The 17,115-nt window shown below is 52.1% G+C and overlaps 2 protein-coding genes and 1 long non-coding RNA gene across 3 annotated transcripts; 1 reads left to right on the plus strand and 2 right to left on the minus strand.

The window, feature by feature from the left end:
- Nucleotides 1–6: 6 nt before the first annotated feature.
- LOC308185810 (cyclin-dependent kinase 4 inhibitor B-like) lies at nucleotides 7–4,438 on the minus strand (the record flags this gene model as incomplete). The annotated part of the gene is given in 6 exon segments (XM_080574372.1): nucleotides 7–534; nucleotides 537–570; nucleotides 572–628; nucleotides 2,983–3,051; nucleotides 3,053–3,130; nucleotides 4,379–4,438. Coding segments are annotated over 6 exon segments (489 nt in total). The 3' UTR covers nucleotides 7–343.
- A 4,713-nt stretch (nucleotides 4,439–9,151) lies between these two features.
- Nucleotides 9,152–12,278, plus strand: LOC308185630. The gene is made up of 2 exons (XR_013943528.1): nucleotides 9,152–10,240; nucleotides 11,355–12,278. It is a non-coding gene; the product is annotated as an uncharacterized lncRNA (long non-coding RNA).
- On the minus strand, nucleotides 12,176–15,337 carry LOC308185629 (cyclin-dependent kinase 4 inhibitor B-like). Its single transcript, XM_080573972.1, has 2 exons — nucleotides 14,685–15,337; nucleotides 12,176–13,645 (listed from the first exon to the last, which is right to left on the minus strand). The coding sequence occupies exons 1-2, from the start codon at nucleotides 14,823–14,825 to the stop codon at nucleotides 13,376–13,378; spliced, it is 411 nt and encodes a 136-aa protein (XP_080430098.1). The 5' UTR covers nucleotides 14,826–15,337; the 3' UTR covers nucleotides 12,176–13,375.
- Between the last annotated feature and the right edge of the window lie 1,778 nt (nucleotides 15,338–17,115).

Below are 17,115 nucleotides of genomic sequence, written 5' to 3' on the forward strand. Positions count from 1 at the left end.
TTAAATTTGTAAAACGGGGTGGCCAAAGTGTTCACTGTTTCGAAGGGTTGTAAGAAAGAAACACGAAGGGGCAGCGGAACTACAAAGCCCTAAGGGGGACGTGCGACGACGCATAAAATGATCTCTGCCTCGAAACCGCGCGGGAGAGAGAGATCCTTGCAGCGGGAGAGAGAGATCCAGGAGGGCAGCGAGCAAAGCGGCAAAGCCAAACGTGCCCGAACGACACGAACTGGGCGGTGGGGGGCAAAAACGCCGAATTTCACACCCACGCGCACATCCCCTTTTCCCTCGCCGTCTGCAGGAGGGGAAGGGGCCGGCTCCCGTCGGCGGGGGTCCTCGGCGGTCAGCGCCCGGCGTCCCCCTCCTGGGGGTCGTCCGGGGGCCGTCGCAGGAAGCGCCCCACGGGCCCGTGGGGGCCCCCCGCCGCCACGTCGAGGGGGAGGCGGCCGCGGCCGTCGGGGAGGTCGAGGCGCGCCCCGGCGCGGTGCAGCGCCGCCAGCGTGTCCAGGAAGCCGGCGCGGGCCGCGTCGTGCGCGGGAGGCAGCCGGTGCGCGGGTCGGGGCGGTTGGGGGTCGGCGCCGCGCTGCAGCAGCAGCTCGGCCACCCGCGGGCTGCCCAGCATCATCACCTGCGGGGAGGGAGCGAGGGAGACACGGCGTCAGCGGGCGCCCCGTCGGGAGGACGGCCGCCGAGACCCCCCGCCCCGGGCAGCAGGCGGGTGGTGGGCAGGAGGTGGGGAGGGGGCATGGACGGGCATGCAGAGGATAATAAGGATGATTAAATTATCCTTATCTCAACCCCTGACCCCTTTTCTTCCCCATCATAATTTCTTCTCCCCCCCCTCCCTTTGAGGAAGGGGAGTGAGAGAGCGGCTGCGATGAAGTTCAGACGCCCATCGGGTGCGAAACCACCGCAGTCCCCGGGGCTGCGGGGCTGAGGCTGCACTTTCCTTTATCGGCTGTGTGCTGCCGTGGCCTGCATAAGCGCACACCGCTACTTGCAGAGATAAAATGGGGGATATGATATGCATGATTCCCAGACTATGTATTGCATGTCTATATATTCTGGTCCACATTGAAAAGAGAAAAGAAAGGAAAAGACAAAAGGAAAAGAGAAGAGGAAGAGAAGAGGAAGAGAAGAGGAAGAGAAGAGAAGAGAGAGAGAAGAGAATGAGAAGAGAAGAGAAGAGAAGAGAAGAGAAGAAGAGAAGAGAAGAGAAGAGAAGAGAGAGAAGAGAAGAGAAGAGAAGAGAGAGAAGAGAAGAGAAGAGAATATAGCATAACAATGTAATAATTACATTATTGTAATAACTGTACAAAAAATGTAATTATATTAATATAACAATATTATATATATAACATCACGGAAAAAATGGCATATAACATAAATGACAAATAACATAAATTGCATATACATTTACTCGTCAGAAATGTTACTAATATACTAATGAAAAGCGCAGCTCCACAGCCCATTAAACACGACTGCAGCTGGGCTGGGCGGCTCTCAGCCTGATTTGGCACTTCTTGGCCCTGATTTGGCTGCCTGCGTCTTTGCTCCCTTTCAGCTCTAGCTAAATGTGTGCTTCTTCTAGGAAGGAAGCCAGGAGGTACACAGGGCTAACTCACATTACTCTGCTGCTAAAATGACTCTGCAGCTGAAGGCAAAGCAGAAACTTCTGGAAAGGTTTGATCGTGCACCACTAAGCAAACAAGCAAGCAAACAAACAAGGAAACAAACAAAAAAAAAGTCACTTGGAGTTTTACTTCATGCATTTTCCTTGTGGATTTCAATGAATTTTAACCTCTGTAAATTGAATTTTAACACTGTAGAAAATATCTTGAGACAACAGGTTCTTTTACTATTTTCTTTCTGAAAATAGTCCGGTTATGGAAGACTAATTTTTTGGTTTGTTTACAATACAAGAGCGAAAATGCTTACGATTGTCATTATTTATAATTTTCTGTTTGTAGTTTTTCACAAAGACAGAATTCACATATCAGTCTGGCAGCCATTTTGAAAAGTTACTGTAAGGGAAACAACTCGGTCTCACTCTGAAATGAGGTGAAACAAAAAGATAAAATTAACAAACAAAACAAGAAAGGAGACCTTTTTCTCCTGGACTTTGAACCTAGAATAAAAACAAAACGAATTACTCTCTCGGTGGTTATTATCTCTTTCCATCTGCAACTTATTTTAGAAAAAATATTTCCTTTCACATATGAAGTGCAAAGACCAAAATGGCCGTTCAGCTTAGCTGGTGAAACATTAAATATATCAGCTTAAACGATAATTCGAGAAAACCTCAGCACGAAATACACAGCTGCAGTTTAAATCACAGTGTATTAATTACTCAGCGAGCATTTAAAAAAAAAATCAGCTTAAATGTGTCTATAATACACTTCTATCTCTCAAAATCCATGGAAAGCCACTCCACTACACAGTGGTGCTTCTATCTATCAGTTCATATTTCTTCCACTGATTAATATTGAATATTAACAATACTAATAATAGTGACTACTAAGAGTACCTCGTTGCAAGTTACAATTTTCTACTCTGTGACAATTTCTGCGGGGTCTCCTGTGCCGTTCTTTCGCACAGAAATACTAGCATAAGATCCCTGTTCGATTTCTTTGTGGAAAAAGGCTATACTTGAGTGAAAAAATATATATATAGAGAGAGAGAGTTGATCAAAGTGCAGCCAACTCCTCGAACCCGTTCGGAAGCGGATTTGGCGGTCCCACTTCTCTTTTCAGATACCCTCTGGCACAATTCGTTTGCCTCCGGCGGCGCCCCTCTAACCCCTCCCGCAGCCTCCCGCAGTGGCGAGCCGTCGGGCGGGCGCGGTGCAGAGCGGTGCGGAGCGGTGCGGAGCGGTGCGGAGCCTTCACCCCGCGGCCCCCTCCGCCCGCGGCCCCGGGGGTGGGTAAAGCGGCGGCAGTGCCCCCCGCCCAGCGCCCCCCCGTCCCGCCCCGGGCTCCCTACCTGCAGCGGGGTCCTCCCGAAGGAGTTGGTCCCGTTGGGGTCCGCGCCCGCCTCCAGCAGCGCCCGCACCCTCCGCCAGGTCCCCGCGGGCGGCGGCACTGCACAGGCGGTCCCCGGGGGGGCTGCCCCGCGGGGGGCCCCTCCATCGCTGCCGCCGGAGATAGCACAACCCGCGCCCCTGGATGTCCACCCTCGAGTCTCAGCTATTCCTCCTCCTCCTCTCCTTCCTCCTCCTCCTCTTCTTCCTCCTCCTCCTTCCTCCCCCCCCTACCCCAGGACCCCAGCCAGGGCCCCCCTCCCGGGCCCCGGGGCGGTGTCGGGGGTGGGGGGGGGGGGGGTTGGCGAGCAGCACGGGAGGTGCAGCCCCTGGCTGCTGCGGGTGAGCCCGCGGGGGACTGGTGGCACGGGTGGGGGTCGGGTCCCCCTTCGGTAAAAGGTTTCTCCGACCCCCCTCCCCCGGCTCGGGCAGGTGGGATAACGGCCGCGGCTATCCGGCGTGGGACACGGAGGAGGAGACCCGACGGGGCGGAGGGAGGCCACTGAGCGACGGCTGGGTTTGTCTTCTGCCTCCGGGTAGGGGAAAAGGTGTGCCCTGCCCCGAGCCCCTAGGTAGCGTGGGTCTGGGGTCTTCCCCTCCGCCCCGCCGCCGGCAGGGAGCGGGCAGCCCGGATGAGGAAGAGCTCCGTGCCCCCCCGCAGGAAGTCCGTGATCCATCTAGTGGCACCCGGCAGAAGGGGACTGCTTCGCCCCGGCCTCCGCAAAAGCGTCCGTGGGGGAGGGAGACCCGCGGCGGGACCCTGACGGGACGGGGCGCTGCTACAGCCCCTCAGCCAGCGGCTGGGGACCGGCATCTCCCGGCTGCAGAGCAGACCCCAAAAAATAAGCACCTGACTCAACCCGCCTTCCTCCCTCCCCTTTGTCCCTGCCGGACAAAGACGCTCCTGCAAAGGGGCTCCCGGGACCCCACACCTCACTCCCGCAAGAGACCCCGCCGTCGGGGGGGAGCCTCAAGGCGCCCCGGAGCCCCTCCAGACCGCGGGCGGACACGCGTGGAAGGGAGATGAAGGAGGAGATGCAAGACAAGGCTCCCACCTCCACGCAGAGCCCCGCGGGGAGTGGGGAGACCCCGAGCTGCCGCCGAGGTCTGGCAGGGGTATACTCCAGAGAAATGGGTAAACACAGAAAACAGATTAAAGAAGCTCTTTTTTTTTTTCTTTTTTTTTTTTTTTTCTTTTTCTTAATGTCAGTTCCCTAATCTCCTCTTTTTGGTCGCAGAAAAACCGTGCGACCACCGGTGCCCGCCACGCAGTAACACCTCTGTTCCCCTCGGCACTAACCCGGCCACTCCGCCCGGGCACAATGTGGGTTTTTGGCGAAAAAAAAAACGAGATTTTACCTCCTTACAGGCCAACGTCCGCGCATGGACGCAGAGAAATAAGCATCGAATTACCCCCATCTCGGGCCACGCAGGGGATCGTGGAAATTTCCACACCGGGGCCGCAGCGCACGGTGCAGGGGCTGGCAGCCACACGATACAGAAATAAAATAAGAAAGAAATCCACCAACATGGTTTAAAAGTGTTTTCTTTTTCTTTTTTCTTTTTTTTCTTTTCTTTTTCTTTTTTTCTTTTTCTTTTTCTTTTTCTTTTTCTTTTTCTTTTTCTTTTTCTTTTTCTTTTTCTTTTTCTTTTTCTTTTTCTTTTTCTTTTTCTTTTTCTTTTTCTTTAAGTCCATGAGGCCAAAGAAATTAAGAGGAAAGTATCCCCCATTCACAGGCAACGCGCCGCCCTGACGCCTGCTCTCTGCCATTTTGTGGCACAGGCATGAAAAGACAAATTCAGGGGGCAGCAAAAAAGCAAGCAAGCAAACAAACAAACAAAACCTCGGTTACACCTGTCAAGTGCCTTCACATTTTAAGTCCACACTGAGGCACAGCTGGGCTGCATGTTGCCGTTGGGTGATCTCGATTTCTGAGAAATGCTGCTGATAATGGATTTTAATTACTCGTGTTTGTGTATAAAATATCTTGCATGCGTGTCTTTCCGCGAATATTTAAGTTTAAAGCATCTATGCTCGCACACCAATGTATTTGTAAGTGAAGAAATTGCTGGGGGAGTCAGACGGCCTGTATGCATCTCTGCGTCGTCTGATAAAACTACTAAAATCTGCGAAATTGCAGGTTTATGTCAAACATCAAATACGGCCCCGTGCTAACGATACTGACCCTCCAAATGATCTCATCAAGCTTCTAGACCATAAAAATTACATGGTTGCAACTGCTATTACTAAAATCATATGATGTTTCTCCCACAAATGTAAATCCTCTTTTGCACAATTCTGGTACCAACAAATGACCTCAAATTAATCAAAACACTACAACATACTGTCATTTCCGAAGTGAAGGAAATAATCTCTGAGTCCGGGTGAATGTATTTTGAAAACGACTCTTGCATTGTGCTTACATCTTGGGGAAAGGGAGGAGAGGCCACCCCAAATAAGCCACCCAAAATAATGTTACTGCAGAAATATGTTCCTGAAGGGGATTAACAGATCTACCTACATTAAATAGTCTCCCTACCTTCCATTTCTCCCCCTATTTCTTTTTAAAGCCATTGCTCAGCAATACAGATCTTCGACACTGAAAACAGATTCATTTCCATACCATGCTATGGGAATCCTGAGAATTGTTCTGAGATGTTTGATAATAGCAAACAACACGGAGAAAGTAATTTTCAGCTACCAAAAGCAGCCATCTTATGCCCTGTTGAAAGTTAACCAAGCTTAATTTTTTCTCTTTTAGCGGAAAAAAACACCATCGTCGCTGAAAAACAAACCAAATAAAAGCCAAACAAAATCGATAACAACAGCACACACTAACACACAAAAGCCACGTACTTCCAAACATTTACTTTAATTATTTTATGCTCTAACAAGTATTTTGTTAATAAGTTTACGGGTTACTCAAAAGCCATAAAAAGACAAACTATAAAGAACACAACACTGGCATTCTCTCACCTGTAAATAGGCGAAAAAAAGTACAAGAAAGGCAGGAGTGGGAATGCGATGGAAAGAATGCATGGAAGTAACCTGATTTACAATAAGGAAAAAAATTAAAAATAAAAATAAAGCTGAACAAAAAAAAAAGTTTGTTCAGATCTATGCTAAAAATGAAACCAAGCTGAAGAATAGAAATGGTTGAACAGTATTCTTCCATTTCTCCAGTTAAAATCTCGGAATATATGCACATATTGGGTAAGAGCAATAAAATCTAACACCTTAATTTTAGACCTTGAGAAGTTGTTCAACAGAGGATTTTTGTTCATAAAAGATGAGATGAAAAACATCAAAAACACCACCGACAAAGAAATACATGTGAAAATAAACTTTTTTTTGCTGTTTTCCAATTTGTAATTGATTTGTAATTAATTTTCCAATTGATGTAAACTTAGGCACAGCATATTTCTAAATGTGATCCTCTGCCCTAGATGATGTGAAAATATCCTTATGCATATGTTTCTTATACAGACCCCCCCCACCCCAAAAAAATAAAAAAAAAAATAAAAAAAATCTGTCCTTCATTCCTCCATTTTGAGATATGGAGTCATCAGAAAGTGAAATAAACTAATAGCTTCACGTAACCATCTCACAGTCTACAAAAAGTAATTAGGTATCTGTCATGTAAAACATTCCCATCATTAAAAAACAAATAACAAAGCAAAGACAAATAAATAAGTACACACCCGCACACACAAAAGCAAAGCAAACAGGCACAATCTTTTTACACTGTCTTAAGAAATAGGTGTCGATTTTTCCAAGAAAAATAGGTCACTGCGAGGACAATTTTCTGACAGGGTGCATACACTTAGCTGTGTTCCTAAGGACCTACATAGTGCAGGTCCCTGCATCGGACACACTCGGGGGTCAGAAGCAGCTCCTTCGACACTGCTTCAACTAAAGGAGCTCTCTCTCTCTCTCCCCTACTGCCCGGGAAATGTTAAAGCTTGCTGTGTTCTATCTATCTAATTAAGCAATTTTATTTTGAACAATCCTAGAGAAGAGGAACCGACTCTCTAAATAGAAAATAAGGGTAAAAGGAGGCTAGTTTTAAATCGATTACGTATGAAACACAAACTTTTTATAAACTTTTATAAAAAGATTAAAAAAAAAAAAACTTTTTATAAACCCGAACTTATTTTCCCCCTGAAATATATTTCCATCTAATCCGAATATGAAGCCACCATCTTCCTGCAAAGAAAGTTCCCGAGGACTGTGTGCTAGGTGTTCACTGTCTCCAAGCCGCCAAAATGCTTATGTGCTCCTTAAGTGACTGTAATACTATTACTTTATATGTTGGAATCACCGGGATTAAAGAAAAGTGAAAATCTCGTCTTTGAAAAACACATACCCTTGTCTTAGCTCCCCTTGTATGCTTTGGAATCTGCTTTTCAATAAAGTTCAGTGACTATTCTAGACCTAACTAGCATTTTAGGAGACCTTGATCTCCCTCAAGAGAAACAAAAAGAAGAAAGAAAGAAAGAAAGAAAGAAAGAAAGAAAGAAAGAAAGAAAGAAAGAAAGAAAGAAAGAAAGAAAGAAAGAAAGAAAGAAAGAAAGAAAGAAAGAAAGAAAGAAAGAAAGAAAGAAAGAAAGAAAGAAAGAAAGAAAGAAAGAAAGAAAGAAAGAAAGAAAGAAAGAAAGAAAGAAAGAAAGAAAGAAAGAAAGAAGTAGAGTTTATGGCAAGTGTAGAAAAAAAATAAAAGTAAAAGACGAAAAAAGAAAAAAACAGATGCCACACTGCTTGATCCTTGAAGTTGTTTTTTTTTTTTTAGTTATTAATATATATATTTTGTCCTTTCTACCTCGCATTTACTGTGAGATAAACAGCACCTTGCATATTTATGTTTTACACTCGACATTCGTGCTTTTCAGGGTCAGCCAGAGTTTGTGGTTTCTTTTTCATCTATTTCGTGAAAAAAATCAGAAATTAGGCCTACTAAAAATGCAAGAAACTAGGCATTTTAGGGTTAAAAAGAAAACTAGAAATTGATTCTGATTTTTTTTTTAATTTACTATCACCACACTTGATCGTCAGAAAGCGCCGAGAGTGATTTAACAGGAGCTTGGAGCAGACACAGTGTGAATTGTTTTGTCCCCACACCTCGAGTCTAATAGCTTGAAGGGTTTATTTTTGTTGTTTGCCTTTAAGAAAAAAAAAAAAAAGGAAAATCTCCTTTTTTTTTTTCGTAGGTATTTTCAGGCAATTATTTCCACTTTCCTTCTCTTCTCCCTCTGTCTTTCTGCATAGCCCCAGGCTGTGTTCTCGGTTAGAGAAGGGTGTGTGTTCCTCTGCGAGGATATTACAAAACAACCCTTAAATGCTCACCAAACTTAACAATCGCTTTATTTTTCATTATGTCTGCGATTGTACACAATGATGGAGGCCCAAGCTGCGCTGCGCAGATCCTCAGCAGCCCAGTTTTGCATGCCGAAATCAGGAAAAAGCCTTCCTCTCGCAGCACCCGAGCTCCGGGTGTCTCCGGAGGTCCTGCGAGCGTGAGTTTTAATTACCCTTTCCACCCCTTATTGTGGGTATTTATGTAACAGCGAGGGCAGGCAGAACAGGCCGGTGTATCTCCCTGTCGGCCGCAGCAGTGAAAAGTAAAACACGCTCGGGAAGCAGTGGCCATTTTCTCTCTTCAGGGCAATAGTTTATGTTCCTCGTTCGCTAGGAACAGTCTGCGAGGGGCGGTGGGGCTATTTTGGTTTGAGAGCAGCGCAGAGAAGCAGAAAAGAAAATATCTCGGGGGTCGGGGGGGAGAGAAGAGGCAGAAATAGGTCGTGGAGAGTTGTCAGTAACCTGCCGCGCTCAAAATAAATAAATAAATTAATAAATTAAAAAAAAAAAAAAAGAGAAAGAAAAAAAAAAAGAGAAAACAACCCCGAGCATGCTGCCGGGACCGTGCAAACCTCAGTGCTCCCGGTGCAGCCCGATCGCTCCCAGCGGCCGCCACCGTCCCCTCCGCAACCCCACCTACCCCAGATCTCCCCCCTTTTTTCTGCGCCCCCCCCCCCCCCCCGCCCCCCGGCGCTCCCCGGTCCCTACCCGTGCCGGGGGCTCCCGCGGCGCCTCCTGCGCAGGACGAGCCTGAGGGCGAGGCGCGGCGGCCCCCATCCGCGCAGCGCGGCGGCGACCCCGCGGAAGATGCGCCAGCCCAGCGCCAGCGCCAGGGCCAGGCGGCGGCGGCGGGGGCGCCGGCAGCGCACGGTGCACCTTATCCGGGGGGGCATGGGCGCCTGGCGGCCCCCGGCGGAGGGGCCGCGGCAGAAATACCTCCCCGACGGGGCCCCGACGGTGAGTCGGCCCTCTCACCCTCCATTCATTGGAGAGGATTTTTTTTTTCTTCTTTTTTTTTTTCTTCCTTTTTTCCTCTTTTTTTTGTTTTTTCCTTTTTTTTAATTCTTTTCTTCTTTCTTATTCTTCTTATTTTCTTCTTTTTTTTCTTCTTTTTTATCTTCCTTTTTTCTTCCTTTTTTCTTTTTTTTTTTTTCTTTCTTTTTCTTTCTTTTTTATTTTTTTTCTTTTCCTTTTGGCTAATTACGACTCCTCATTTCGCCTTACCTCCCTCCCTCCCTCCCTCCCCTTTCCCCCTGCCGTTAAACGCCTCCCATCATGATGATGATGATGATGATGGTGATGGCTCCCGCCTCGGGAGGCGGGCGGGCGGCGGGGGATGGGGCCGGGGGGGCGGCGGGGCTGCTCTCCCCTCCCACCGGCTCCCCCCGCCGAGCACGGCCGCCGATCGGTCCGCGGGAGGCGTCCAATCGCAGCCCTCTGCGGGCTTTCAAATAAAGCCTTGACGACATGTCCTTGCCTTCCCCCCCGCCCCCCCGCAACCACACCGCCTCCCGCTCCGCCTGGGGAGTGTGTGGGGGGGGTGATTTCACTTTTTTTTTCCTCCTTTTTTTGATTTTTTTGGGGGGTAACCCCGCGAGTGCCGCGCGGAGGGAGGCGTGATGCCGCCCCGCGACCCCCTGACCGCCCCCCCGGGGCCGCGGCCGGGTCCCGGCGGCGGTGGCTAGCGGATCCGTGCAGCTCTAGGAGCGCGGGCCAGCATTGGCCCGGGCGAGCAGCTATTTCCTCGTCACGTGGCCATTTGAATGCGACGCGGGGCCGTTGCGTAGCGGAGCGAAAAATAATTAAAAAAAAATTAAAAAAGCGGATCTCGTCTCCTCTCCCCCCCGGGCCGGTAACAGACACGGGTAATTAACTGCTTCCTCTCCGCCGCCCCCTTCCCCGGCCGTGTTCGCTGACACCGGCCCGCTTTTGCTTTCGGGTTGGAGGTTGTGATTTTGGGAAGCGCGGGGTGGGGGGCGGCCCGGGGGTGGGGGCAGCCCGGGGGGATGCAGCGCAGGGTTGCAACCTGCCGGCGCATCCCCTCGGGTGGGATGCAGGCGCCGCCGCCGGGCTGAGCTTGGGGTCCCCCATCGCCCCCGTCCCGTCCTAGCGGGGACAATCCCCCCGCCAAAAAAAACCCACCTCCCCCCCCCCCCCCCTCCGGTCGCTGTGTTGGGGTTACCTCGGTGCGGAGAGCGGGGAGGGGCGGTGGGCTGGGAGGCTGCCGGTGCTACCGGAGCATCTTCGCCCTCCTCGGCACGGCTTGGCCCGGCTGGACACGGCACTGCACGGCTCGGCTCGGCTCGGCTCGGCTCGAGGGGATGGGGGTGCGCGAGGACTGCAGGGAGCCGCTGGGGATGGCCCCGGGCAGGGGAGGGGAGACAGCTCCGAATATATGCGAGTGGGACCCCCCCCTCTCCCCACCCCCACCCCCAACAAACACCTCCTTCCCCTGGCTGGACAAACAGAAATAACACCGAAAATAATGGAAGTTTCATTCTTCTGCCCCGGCACGGAGTAACCGTAACAATGCTCATGAAGAAGAGCCCGTAGCGCTTTTGCCTGGAGCGAATCCAATTTCGAGCCTGGGAAACGGGTGACTTAAATCAGCCATTTCGAAATGAAAACGTCTCTTCGATAGATAGCGGGTTGTTGTTGTGTTGGTTGCTTTTTTTTTTTTCTGATTTTTTTTTTCGTCCCCCCGGCGCACAAGGCAAAACCGTGAGAAGCGAATGCAACGCAACGCCCGCCGGGCTGCAGGGTGCAGGTGCCGGAGCGGCGGTGGGAGGACGAGCGTGCACTTCGCTCAATAGAAACCCAAATACCCACCAACGCTGAACGCTTGGCCGAGCATCCATCCCACCTTGTCCGGCTCCACCGGCGGTGCCAAAACCGAGACGTGGGAGGCACTGAGCGCGGAGCTCTCGGAAATTTGCGTTTCTGCTGCTGTGCGCTGCTCACAACCGCTGTCGTTTCCAGGGGGGCTCGCAGCCCCGCAGCCCGTGCCGGTGAGGGAAGACGAGGCGACGGTGGAGCTCCCGCAGCCGAGCCAGCCCTGGGCCGGGGAAACCCTATCCGCCCCCGGTGAGTGTCCCCCGCAGTGAGCAAGGGGTCCAGACCCAGGCGGTTAGGCAGATTTATGGCAATTAGGCACTTGGCGCTGCTGGGTTTTGAGGGAACTTTTGGCAGTGTAAGGAGGGCAACCGAGGGGAGTTGATTATTTTTTTTCCCCACCGATTTTATGCGATACTGTTGGGTTTATAACTGATGTTGTTGTCGTTGCTATTTCACGATCCGTAATGGAAATACTCTAATAACACGTAACGGAAATGGTTTAAATCAAATTCTGGTGCTCGGCGAAAACGACCTGTTAAATACGACCTGGTCTAGCTGAGGTTGGAGGAGCAGCTCATTAAAACCTTACTATTCGTACGAAGGGAGGTCGCCAGGCTCTAGCCTTGCCCTAAATCCATGCCCGGGCTGCATCCCGCCCCCCCTCCAGCTACTGATCGCCCTCCAGCCCAGCGCCCGCCGCCCCCCGCCCGTCCCCGTCCTCCGCTGCTCGTGGCTGCGCTGTGCGCCCAGAGGTAGAGCGGCATCATCCCCCGCCGCGATTTTAAAAAATATTCTCTACAAAAATATACGCATATAATAAACACCCTAGGCAATGCTTAACTAAACAAGTGTAGATAAAACGTAACGTGAGCTTTTCGTGAATTTTTACGCGCGTAAAAATGTGGTCGTAATTTAGCGCGAACGTGTTGCATACAAAAAAATCAACGATAAGGAGATACGCAGGCTTGATAGACAATCAAAACGTTTTTATATATACATATGTGTGTGCTTATCTTTTTCCGAAATGGAGACGTTAAATAGATAAACGGCATAACCACGCATTTATAAAATGTCAACTTACACGAAGAAATTATAAAGCAGGCATTGCATGAAATTATGTTGTCGCGAATGGCGTATTTTAATAAATTACATTAAGTTATATCAGCATATATATTATCCTTACTGTTTATGCATAAAAGAGGTGGAAACAATGAATGCACATCGAAGAGAAACCTCTTTTTGCCTCGGATTCTTCACGGGTAGCTCGACGAAGTGCACAGGGTTTACGCCGGGGTGTGAGGTCGGAGCTGCCTCGCCGCTCTGTCTCGCTGCCCTCTCCGTGACCAGCTCCGGGGCTGTCGCGCGTGGGAGGTTCACGCGAGTCTTTCCCACGCCTGTGCAGCCGCAGAGACAGGCATCAGTCCTCAGGCGATTAATCTAGCTCCCCCCGCTCCACCCCACTCCTCCTGCAGGAGCAGAGTCGTTGTATTGTCTTTCGGCTCGGTTGTCTCTTCAACGAGTGTTCCTCTTTCAGGCAGGTTGGGGAAACGCTGGGGCCGAGCCTGGACGTACGATTTTTTAATTTTTAGCTACGTGACGCCCTCGTTTTGCAACAGCCATGATTTCTTGCAAAATATCGTTAAGCTTGCAGTAGCTCAGGGAAGGTCACCTGCACGTATCACGTCAAGCAAGGGCGGCATCGGGCTTGCAGAGACACAAATCGCTCTTTATTTTCTCCTTCCAGGTCCCATGTTTACTAACCTCATGAGAGGAGCCACGGATGCGCCACGGGCCCATGCACAGACATGTACAGCACCTTACGTGGTTTTAAGAAGGTATTTGCCAAAGCCTTAGTTTCCCACTGTTTTGCTAGGGAGAGACAGAGTCCAACGCCCCCGCTGCCCTATTTTACTTAAAGGAGACGGGGGAAGGCGCCTCGCAGTTTTGGGCAAAGGGGTCTGCAGCGCGAGCGGGGGACCCGGAGAGGGAGGGCAAACACGACGCCCAGCCGTGACACGAGGTCTTGATTGTGCCGTCCGTGCGGCTTTATCCTTCATATTCATCTTCACAGTGTGCAAAAGGGAGAGAGGGGAGGGCAAAGCACGGAGGCGCGCAAAGCACGGGCGGGCAAACCCCCGCCGAACTTCGCCGCCCCGGGCGATAAATTAGGGAAGGGGTCCGTCCGGGGGCTGTCGCAGGAAGCGCCCCACGGGCCCGTGGGGGCCCCCCGCCGCCACGTCGAGGGGGAGGCGGCCGCGGCCGTCGGGGAGGTCGAGGCGCGCCCCGGCGCGGTGCAGCGCCGCCAGCGTGTCCAGGAAGCCGGCGCGGGCCGCGTCGTGCGCGGGGAGGCAGCCGGTGCGCGGGTCGGGGCGGTTGGGGTCGGCGCCGCGCTGCAGCAGCAGCTCGGCCACCCGCGGGCTGCCCAGCATCATCACCTGCGGGGAGGGAGCGAGGGAGACACGGCGTCAGCGGGCCCATACGGGAGCTCCGCGGACCCCTGGGCTGCGTTTTTCCCCGCGCACCCCGTCGCGCCTTCAGGCTAAATCCGTGTTGTACAGGGGTGCGGAAAAAAAGCACGCCGGAGGACGGTGTCGGACAGGTATTTCTGGTGAAATGCTGCACCGACATTTTGTAGGGCAGAGTTCTGCAAGCGCTGGCAGCATGTCCTACGTATAGCTCCTGGCATTATTCCTGTTTCGTTTTATTTTTAAAATTTGTGAAGAAGCTGTCTAGAAGCACATCGGAAATTAACTCGGGTTTATAAATCTAGTTTCTGTTGTTCCTCCAGGCGCTACATCTGTCTGTACGTTCACGGGACTGTAAAATGGGTGCAGCCAGTCCCCCAGAGAGTGCTAGCTGTGTACCTGCAGTGTCTGCTGGGCAAGGCTCTCACACCCGGATGTTTCTGCTCGTCACTTAATACACCGTGAGAACAATTATATATATATATACATACATATAATATATATGTATAAACAGAATAAATAAATATTATAAATATATTATACATACCATACATATTATACTTATTTTATATATTATATATTAAATAATGTATAAATTATATATACATGCATTTAAACAGTATATATATGTGTGTGTATATATATATGTATGTATTATTCCGTGGGAAAGAGGAAAAAATAATAGGCCTTTAGAGCAGAACGTGACAATGAGACGGAGGGGCAAATCCTTCTGAAAAGGTGCCTCGTTACTTTTTATTACATGCTTATTGCGAGATGAGCATTAAAGCTCTCGGTTTTGAGTCATCCTATCTCAGTTGGTTAAAACAAAGTCCGGGGTTGCTGAAACTAAAACCTCTCTGTTGCGGCCGTTGTAGGCTTTCGCAGTTCCACAAAGGCGACGGGAACCGCGGTGCGTCGCCGGCTGCACAGCCGCCGAGCGCGGCCGTCGGGGGGCGGCCGCCGCCGGGACCCCTGCCCCGGGGCCGCCCCCTCGCCCGCCGCTCCCTACCTGGATGGGGGTCCGGCCGAAGGAGTTGACGGCGTTGGGGTCCGCCGCGCCGTCCAGCAGCTCCCTCACCCGCTGCACGTCCCCGCGGGCCGCGGCGTTGGACAGCTCGTCCGCCGCCGCGCTGCCCGCCCGCTGCGCCATGCCCCGGCGCCGCCCGGCCTCACATCGACCGCCGCGGCCGCCGCACGGCCGCGATGCCGGCCCGCGGGGGGCGCCCTGCCCATGGGCGCGCCCGGCTCCGCGCCCGCACCCCCGGGGCGACGGCGCCCGGCAGCCCCCGGCCGCCCCCGGCCCCCGCCGCCTCCGCCGTCGAGCCGCCTGCGCGCTGCCGTCGGCGGGGCCACCTCCACCTGCGGGGCCGCGGTCAGCGCCGAGGCGGCCCGCCGCTTGTTTTCTCCCCGCAGCCGGGGCCGCTCCGCCCCGGACCGCCCCGGACCGGCCCCGTCGGGCTCCGCCTCGCCCGGCCGCTGATGTCAGCGGCACCGCGGCGGCCCCGTCGGGGCGAGGCGGCCAGCGGGCGGCGCGGTGCTGCGCGGTGCTGTGCGGCCGTGCGGCTGCCCGGGCTGCTCCCCGCTGCCGGGCCGGGAGGGCAGGGCGCTCGGCGTGTCCCGTCTCCTCACTCCTTCCACCTTTTTTTTTTTTTTTTCCTGCTTCTCCCTTTAGGGCAGCGGCGTTTTCGCTTGTGCCTGAGCAAAGCGTGAGGATAAGGACTCCGGGATAAGCGTTGGTTTGACGCAGATGCCCGTCAGGACGACGGGGACCGCGGGGTGATGTCAACGACGGAGCCGCTCCCGCATCGCGTTCCTCCGGCTCCTTCTCCACACCTTGCCTCCCCGTCCTTTCCGGGCACCCACGGCCACCGGAGGCTCGCTCCACCCTCCTAAGGTAAACGGCAAACCCTTCCGAGCTTTCCTCAGCTCGCACAGCCACGGGCGACAGACGACGTGCAGCGACGCACTGAGCACGCCGACAGGAGCGAGAGGCGGCTGCGACTCCATTTTCCCCCTGAACTCTCAGCATTGTATATATACATTTATATTAAATAAAAAACCAAGCCGGGACTTTGAAGCCTCCCTCCGCACAAACTCCGCGCAGCGCGGACGAGCCCTCCCTCGGCGCGGCCGCGGCCCCGACCCCGCGCCCCACCGAGGGACTCCCCCCCCGGAGCGGGGTCGCGGCGGGGCGGGGGGCTCGGGGCGGCGGCAGCACCACGGACAGCTCTCCCCGGCCGCTGCCCCGCTCCGGCCGGGGCGGGGAAGGGAAGGGAAAGGAGGGGCGGGCACGGGGCGGGCCGGGGGGCGAGGGTCCGTCCGCCCCGTCCGTGCTGCGGGGGGCTCGGCACGCCGCCCCGCTCCCGCAGCGAGACCCACTGCTCGCGGGGAGCTGAGGCCCGAGGGGTCTCCTCGCCGTGCGAGGGTACCATGGGGAAACGAGGAGAGAGAGGAAGGAGCCCTTGCTGCCGTCGCTGCTGTCGCGACAGGGAGCTCTCTCCTCCCCTTAGTGCACCGGAGACAGGCAGGCAGAGCCTCTAAAATCATTATCGTGAGAGGTTTTCCACAATTCCGCTCTGCACCTGCAGCCTGCGTTTCTCAATCCTCCTGCAGTCATGCTGCCCGTATCTCTACTCGAAACAGCTATTATCAGAACAGTGACATTTCTTCCTTGGCCTAATACCTTAGAAGAGCATAGCTATACTACTATACTATCAAGAAAGCTCTCTGTTTTCAGTACCAGACAGTGCCGCTGATTTCCACCGATAACAAACAGAAGGTGGCTAACGGGTGTAGCCAATGAAAACTGTCTGTGTAAAGTCTTCAGTTTGTCTATGGTTTTATTTGCAGTGAGTGGCATGTTCCTCTAATTGAATCAGCGCCAAATCCTGTTTCTATGCGTTCACACTGACTGTTATTTCTACATTCAGATGTGTAGGAACGAGTAAAGTTCCATGCACGACAAAGAGCTTCTTGATATTAAGAGCTGCTCTCGCTAAATTATTGAGCGCTTGTACATAGTTTACTGATTTCCCGATGTCCTCTTTTTTTTTTTTTATTATTTTGATCTCTTTCCGTCTTAGTGGATTTACACTCAAGCGTTAGGTGCCGTAAAAATACAAAAATAAAGATATTTCAGACTTCTATAATCAAAAAAAAAAAAAAAAGAGTTAAATCTATATACCCCGGCATCTAGACCACTTTACAGTGCAGCTCCCAAGTAGTGAATGGTATAGCTAAGCTTTAAAAAGACTTCAAACTAATTTTGACAGCAGCAGAGTGAACAGCGCAGTATTACAGAATCAGCTTGGTAGAGACAGAATGCCGATCCCAGCCCTCAGTTAGAAGGCAGATATACACTAGTGACAGAGAAAGGATTTTGACAATGTTTTGCTGCCAATGACGAGGTTCATCCATAAGGTAATAAAAACCAGTCCATT

This window comes from Anser brachyrhynchus (assembly GCF_964034855.1).
Source record: "Anser brachyrhynchus genome assembly, chromosome: Z".
In the NCBI taxonomy this organism is placed as follows: Eukaryota; Metazoa; Chordata; class Aves; order Anseriformes; family Anatidae; genus Anser; species Anser brachyrhynchus.

What these genes read in the sequence shown, in the direction of transcription:
- LOC308185629 (XM_080573972.1), bottom strand. Translation starts at nt 14,825, where the DNA reads ATGGCGCAGCGGGCGGGCAGCGCGGCGGCGGACGAGCTGTCCAACGCC. An exon ending in TCGGCCGGACCCCCATCCAG is followed by an intron (nt 13,646 to 14,684) that starts GTAGGGAGCGGC and finishes CCCTCCCCGCAG; the next exon opens with GTGATGATGCTGGGCAGCCC.